General features: G+C 41.0%; 1 protein-coding gene across 1 annotated transcript; it reads right to left on the reverse strand.

Annotated features, from left to right (window-relative positions):
- Positions 1 to 399: 399 nt before the first annotated feature.
- On the reverse strand, positions 400 to 5747 carry gprin3b (GPRIN family member 3b; the record flags this gene model as incomplete). Its single annotated transcript, XM_014007793.1, is given in 2 exon segments — positions 400 to 3108; positions 5695 to 5747. A coding segment is annotated over 1 exon segment (2007 nt). The 3' UTR covers positions 400 to 1019.
- Positions 5748 to 7801: the final 2054 nt, after the last annotated feature.

Raw genomic sequence — 7801 nt, forward strand, 5'->3', positions numbered from 1 at the left:
TTCCTCCATTTAATGCAGTAAGACTTCTTTTTTGTGTAGCAGTTTTCATAAAACTATGACTTTATTCTGATAACATTATGACTTTATTCTCATACACATTTTTTCCTCATAATATTCTCGTCATTCAAAAAAAATTCTCATATTCTGCCCCTAATACTCTGTCATAAATGCAAAATAGACATTTATAAACTGTTTTTGCATGAATTGCTTTGAAACATTTAAGATTAAAACTGTCTTTCAATAGCAGCAATCCACTTAGCTCCGCTCTGACTAGCCATTAGCTCGTCATTATTGTCAGAATCAAACTCAATTTTTCCAGAAAACAAGTCTAACCCCTTTCTAATTCTGCAGAAAAGTTAAAGGTTTCATGTTAGAAAGGAAGAATGTGGGAAAGTCAGGAACGTTTCATCATATTTAATAGAAATTCAAACACTAACAAAGTTCAAACAGCGCATTTATGTGTGTATACAGCCCCTTATTTTTTTCACCACACACTAAACAAATGTATGCATGAAAAATAAAATGTTATTCAGATAAATACAGAGGCCCAAAAACACTTTGAAAACAGTAACTAAATGCAACAAATGTGAAGACATGTTAGCTTGGTATACTTACACAGATGTTCTGACAGCAAATATAAAATGTTTTGCTGATGATAGGTGAGTTTTACAGTGAATGAGTAAACTTTCAACTGCACAGCTGTACTTGAAACCAAGATACATGCGTATTACTATTATTGCCTTTGATTAAAAACTCTCTCTCTTTTTTATAACATCTATTTCTAGAAAATAAGTCTTAAAGTGTTCTTTTTATGCTTCTACATCCTACTTTTTATTTTTTTTATTCACAAACATCACAAATATTTTGTCTCTTTATGCTACAACATTCCAGCAAACTTACTTGTAGGGATCCCATTAACGTTTCACTCTGCATCACAGTCATAACAGCGTGAGGACAGACACCGTGACCTCTAAGAAAACAGAGAAGTTGCCCATCGACTGCCTCTGTGTGTGGGGGGGCTACTCGAGGACGGCGGAGGGAGGGGGACGCACGCAGCAGTTGGGCCGTCTGACATTTTGCAGCATTGACCTGAAAATGTTCTGCTGCCTCCTTTTGTTCTTCTTACCTTGTCGTGGTGAATCGTCGCCAGAGAGGGACTTCCTGAAGGAAGCCTGGGCCATCAGTTTCCTCTCCTGTTCTCTGATTTTACACTGCAGGTGGCTCTGAATGGCAAAACCCAGCGATTCTGGGTCCACGGAAGCCCCGTACACCTCCCAAGTCATCCCTTGTTCATCCCAAACAACGTCATGGACGCTCTTTTCTTTCTGCTTCCCTGACTGGTCGTCGTCCTCGTCATTTCTCTCCAGTTCCACGTCCTGTTCGCCAGAGCTTGTCTCCTTCACTAAGTCCTTCTTTTCAGCCGGATCCGACTTTGTTACCGTCGGTGGTGCCTGCTCAGCTTTGGTTGTAACGGCAGCCTGAGACAGTGTAGCCTTGTTTTTATCTGCACAAGCAGCAGCTGTCCTCGGAGATGTGACGACTCCGACAGACTGGGGTGTTTTTTCCATGGATATTTCAGCTCCACTTTCATAAAGGGAGTCACTTGTCTCCCTGCTCTTCCTGTGGTTGCTGTGCTCGATGTTGATCTGATAAACCGGCTGAATGTTGCACGGAGCCGATCCCGTCTCTTTAGGCTTCGCTCCCAGCCTGGAGTCAACTTGCTGGGGCAACGTCTCTGTGCTGAGCCCGGCCTTTTGGTTAGAGCCCACCTCTGCTTTGACCGTGAGTCTCTCCGACACCTGATCGGTGGCTAGAGAAGACGTGTAGATCTGATGGAAACCCAGACCGTCGTTAGCCTGGTACATCACAGCCAGGCTCTGGACTTCCTCCCAGGGGACGGTGCCGGCACTCGGCTTGTGAGCCACAGCGGACGGCAGCAGACTCGGACTTGTGGCCACAGATTTGCTGGCCGTGTTTGCCACCGCCTGAACCTCCATGTCGTGACACTGCTTGACTGGAGCCAGCGACGGGAATGAGGTCATGGTCGAAGCCTCCCTGTAGAGCTGCTGCTCTCCTGCAGAGACAGCTGCGTCAGTCTGGCTAGTTTTCTCAGCCACCTGCCCACACGTCGACATGTTTTGTTTAGCCTGGGGCGAAGCAGTCTTCGCTAAAGATGTGGCGTGATGTTTATCCGAGGAGACTTCTGGTGCCTTTGCTGGTGGAAAGCCTGGCCCTGGATGTGCTAAACACACACTCTCAGCTTTAGACACGCTCTCTGCTTCTTCACTAATGCATGGAGGTTGAGTGGAGTTGACAGGTTCAAAGCTTTCTTTAGGTTTTGGTGGTACAGAAGCTGTTGAACAGCTTAATTTATCTGGCTCGTAAGTTTTTTGTAGTACTGCAGTATCTGTGTTTTCGGAGGCTGCAATTCTCTCTTTGATATCTTGAGTTTCGATTGATGCATTTCTGATTTTGCTGGCATTGCTCGGGTTTTTGTCGTTTGGAGAAACTTGTTTATCGCTGCTCTTCGGCGCCGTGGATGTGGATGTCACAGCGTGCTCCACCACCGATGCACTCGGCTCGTTTACTCTGCTGTCGTTGTGGTGCACGTCGACGTTTGACCCTGCAACAGCAGCTGGTGGACCTGTTTTGCACACATCCTTTCCATGAGTCGGGCTTTGTATTTTTATGTTGGCATTAGAATCCCTCTCATCTCCCACAGCTTGGACAGTTTTTGCCTGGTTGGACTGGTCACCACTTTCCACCGGTTCAGATGCCCTTTTGTTTGATGCTGGCTCTCCTCCTTTAGGTGCCATATTTTGGACAGGTGGGACGGTGGAGGTTATCAGAGATGGGCCGTCCTGTTTGTCAAGGGATGTAAGAGGAGCATTCGAACAAACCTGAGAGACTTTGAGGTGGGGTTCGTTTTCCCAGTTGGAATTCGACTCCTTATTTCCCAGAGAGTCCACCTCAGCCAGCTGAGGGACCATCTGGACCGTCACTGTCCGTTTTGGATTAGTTCCCATACTTAGTTCACTGTTTTGGTCTTTAAATATGTTGTAATCCAGCGGCGACACAGAGGCACAATAAGCCCCTTTATGTGACCACCTGAGGGAAAAAACAGAAACAGATTCTATTTGTTTGGGATCATTAATCTTTACTCATCATAAAATGTGAACGAGATGAATAAATTTACCAAGTACGTAGAAAATCACACGGTTCAGTTTTTTTTACTAGCTTATGACAAAAATGCACAGACACTTAGTCTCAACGTACCGACAGATAAATCTGAATATTTTCACGTTTCCTTTTTTCATATTACATCTGACTCTTGCTCTTTTTAAACATTTACCTGCATCTCACTCACTTTCACACAACTGTGTTATTCTTAGCTTCATTAAAAACACACGTTATAAATGCTAAAACAATTTTACTGCAGAAACTCACACAGGGGGTTGTGTTAGTTTGACTCTGCTTGAGTAAAAATCCATCCCAAGTTTAGAGATGATAAAAGTTTGGTTAAAAGTTTAAAACCAGCCTGTATTATCATGTCTGTATCAAGTGACATGAATTTTAGAATATTTTGAGTGTTTTTTTTATTTTATTTTAAAGCAACCCAAAAATGGTCAAATATACAAATTCAAACCCTCAGCCTACCTCGCCCTTAAAGCTGTTTTGTAAACCACTGTTTCTTCTTTGAATGGCAGTAGATGACGATGAAAAATTATTCTGTTTTTTAAGAAAATGTCACTGCTTACATTACCGATGACAAACACATACTTGCAGCTCTGTCAGCAACAATTTATTCAACAGTTTTGAACATTTTTCTTTATACTTGCAATACTTATTTTTTTCATATAATCTCTTATTTTAGTGACTCAGGCAAAAATAAAACCAAAACTTTGATTAAAAAAAAATAAAACCAAGAGAGCAACGCAAACCTTTTACAGTATGTGTGACAAAACGAAACTGACAGAACTTGTGGTTAAAATAAATATAGATTTCAACACAATGGTGTTTGAAATGCACCACCTGAGCATCACATATCTCACTTAGGCTGATTATTGATAAACGCTGTGTATAAACCCTAACACTAAAATCTATTATTCACTGATGGGAAAATTTACATTTGCTCTCAGATCTTTTAACATCAAGGCAAGCATGTTATTACGTTATTAAAATAGCTTTTATGCATTAGTCAAGAAGTGGTTTCAGATGGACTGGACCCAAGAATGCAGACTGGAACACAATAACTAAAAAAAACTTGGACTTTAACAAGAAAAATAAGCAGCTGATTGGGCAGCACTAAACCAACAACAACAATAAAACTGTGACTAAAATAACAAGAAGCACGTGTGGAACAGGCAGGTAACAAACGAGATGATAGACTGATGAGTGACAGTGAACCAAGGGTAGTAGGCTGAGCGGAATGATTACAAGTAATAACAGCTGAGGCTCGTGAACATGAGGAGCTGTTTCTGTTTATGAAGGAATGCAGACCTGGAAAAAACTTAAGATTTGTTTAACAGTAAAAAAGGTTGATGTGGAAGCAAAACAAACATACTAAAACTACTGAAAAACAACAGAGGGGAACCAGACATGGCATCGAGAATTCAACAATGCTTAACTGAGAAAGAAGTGAGCAACGTGGTCAGGACCTGATGAGTGGAATGGAAACACCTGAGGTCAGGTGAAAGTGGGCGGGGCAGAAAATCACAGAGGAGAAGTGGCTGAAGGCACAGAGGAAAGCAGATCCAGACAAGCTAAAATCAAGGAATAAAATGAACCAAACTCACAAAAGAACAAATCAAACCAACAAATAAAGAGAAAGCAACGATCACGAGAGTTTGCTCAGAGCAATGCAGGCTCTGGAGGAAATTTTCTTGACAACTTGCTCTCTTTACATTGCCATTCGTTAAACATGCTTCTAAAAGACATCTTTTCCACAACAATTTGTCTTTACTTCTTTTTTTTTCAGTAAAGTAATAAATTTGTCACAAACAGTGACCTGCAGACTCCAGGGACTGCAGAAGGACTCACTGTCCATCTTCTCAACACATGGAATCAGATGACCAATACTTCAACTCATCACTCATGAAAGAAAAGAAAAATGCAGAGGAGTCAAACTAAACTAACTGAGCTGACACCAAGGTTGCTAATCACACATTTTACGTTCATAAAGCCCAAACTGTACATTTGAATCTCTTCTTAAGGAATTGTGAAGCTCTTTACACAAAGTGAAACAGATTCTGGATCATGTTTGATCATTTTCCATTTCGTGACATCCTGTCTGTGTGAATGTGAGGGGAGAAAACCAGAATAGCAGGTTAGTGGTTTGGGTCAGGGACAGGTTTTCTGTATGCCACGCTCTGCATCCGCCTGTCAGTCCTGAAAGCGCTCATTTCTACAGAAAGCATATCCCGACTCTAATTGGATTTCGACAATCAAACGCCTCTGGTGTCTGCGCTTCCTTGCATGCAGCACTTCTTTTTCTCCTTCTTCTTTTAATATTATTTTTTAATATAAAATGACAGCAGAAAACAGAATATGCACGCGCGCAATCCAGTGATGCTCTCGACCTATTCAGGCCAATTAACATCCGAGTCATGTTCTAAAAGCCTCAGAGATCTGCTGATTGAATCTGACCTTGCAGTCGATTATAATCATATAAAAATAATATGCAGGAGGGTTTACCTTGATGTGCCAAGCCGTCCTTTTATTTTTATTTTTGGGGGTATTTTTTTTGCACGCTGGTGATGGGAGAGATGAAGCCAAAACGGTGCAGATGAATATGGAAAATGCAACCTTGTGTCTGTGACACCAAAGCCACGCCTTCCAGCAGAATATGAGTCTTCGGAGGTATCGATCCTCCCGCAGCCGCGCTCGCGCACAGGGGGGCCCCCGGTGCGCAGTGAGTCACCGCAGGGCTGACCGATGGCCGCAGCCGCCGCGGAGCTCCTTTGTTACGGCCGCCTCATCAGAAAGACGGGGGCGGATGTGGCTCCATCCCAGAGGGCAGCCTGCTCGTCCCGAGGTGCGCTGCTGCAGATGAATTGATGAATGGGAGAAGGGATGGATGAGCATGAAGGCAAACAGGATCCTGTAAAGGCTGCAGGCTTTAACAGGAGGGTCACTTGCGCTCGAAATTGATTACTTTTCGATCTTGGCGCTGCCTCCTGAGGAAGACTGTTTTCCAGCAGGAGAGGAGGTTTATTCATCTGCGCCTGTTTGTGCTCCGCTCTGATGGATTTACGAGTAAACACGTCCTGCTGTGTGTATCTCTGGATTGGTGCATTAAAGGCGCCCTTTATTTCTGAATGAGCTCATTTCTCTTTACATTATTTGGGGAGCAGAAAACCCCTGGATACAATGAAGGACCCTGTGTCATTAAAATTGTGACTTTCACGCAACTTAGCCTATATTCCATGTCTAAATTAAATTTGTTCCCCCCCCCCTATAAAAATCATTTTGGTCAAACCTGTAAAAAAAACACAATAGCACTGATGACTGAGGACCACGTCCACCCAAAACATGCAGCATTTTATTTAGAGCCCACAAATTTATTTTTGTGTCTTTAAATTTGAAGAACTTGTTTTTGACATCATTTTCTATAGACTGAAATTCAGATTTAAATGTTTTTTTTTTTTTTTTGGAGGGCACCTTAATAGGGTAATTGCAGCTGTTGCTTGGATAAAATGAGGTAAATTAATTTGTTTAAGTTAGACACCATATTATGTACTATACAGGAAATTGTAACAAGTGAGAATGATTAAATAGTCTCTCCAGGTTGGCAAACAAAACCCCAGCAATGACTTCTTCAGATGCACAAAAGCTCATGTTTTTTTCAAAACACTATGTTGAGGAATGCCTCACATGGGAAATTTCACCCGCTTCGGATGTTATCCTGAAGCACAAGATCAGAAAACACAACACTAATGTAATGTATTTGTCTCATTGTTTCTTAAGTTTTGGATGCTTTGTATTTTATTAGGACTAATCAAAATTCCTGCTCAGCTTTTCTGGTCCATATAATGATACCATGCTTCTTTCAACCTATTGATTTATCCCACGTAGAAACACAAATCAAACATCAACGTGCAAAATAAAGAACACTGAATAAATTGTGTTATTTTTCTTGTTGTATTGTGCCATGTCATTTAAGACAGTAGTAGCAAATGCACAGACATTTAGAGGCGACATCATTCATTTTTCAGATTTTTTTTTATTGTATTTGTTTACCTGTTTGGAAGTTTCTGTTATCAAATACAGCATTGGTCTTAGACAGGAAAACCAATGCAAGTGCATTAATTAGACAAGATACACCTTCAGCCTATAAAATCCTGGAGGGACTTCTCAGGTGAGAGGGCAAAACTGTGACTTAATTAAAGTCAGGTTCACCACACTGTTAAAAAAAAAACGTAGATTTTACGGTAAAACGCTGGCAGCTGGGTTGCCAGAATTGTACCGTAAAATTACGGGTAAGATATTTTTTTCTTTTACGGTTAGGATGTACTGTTATTGTTGTTTTTACGGTTATAAATGGTACTAAAGTCAATATTTTATTGTAGAAAAAAAAAGGTTAACCTCAAGAAAAAACTATGTTTTCCCCTAAAATTAACACAAAAATAACCTATAAATTAAAGTTTGTGCCACTAAGAAACACATTTTTTTCCTGTAAAACTAACAAGAAAATATTATTTAAATAAAAGTTTGTGCCACTAAGAAACACATTTTTTTCCTGTAAAATTAACAAGAAAATATTATTTAAATAAAAGTTTGTGCCACTAAGAAACACATTTTT

This window comes from Austrofundulus limnaeus, unplaced genomic scaffold, assembly GCF_001266775.1.
Source record: "Austrofundulus limnaeus strain Quisiro unplaced genomic scaffold, Austrofundulus_limnaeus-1.0 Scaffold44, whole genome shotgun sequence".
Classification (NCBI taxonomy): Eukaryota; Metazoa; Chordata; class Actinopteri; order Cyprinodontiformes; family Rivulidae; genus Austrofundulus; species Austrofundulus limnaeus.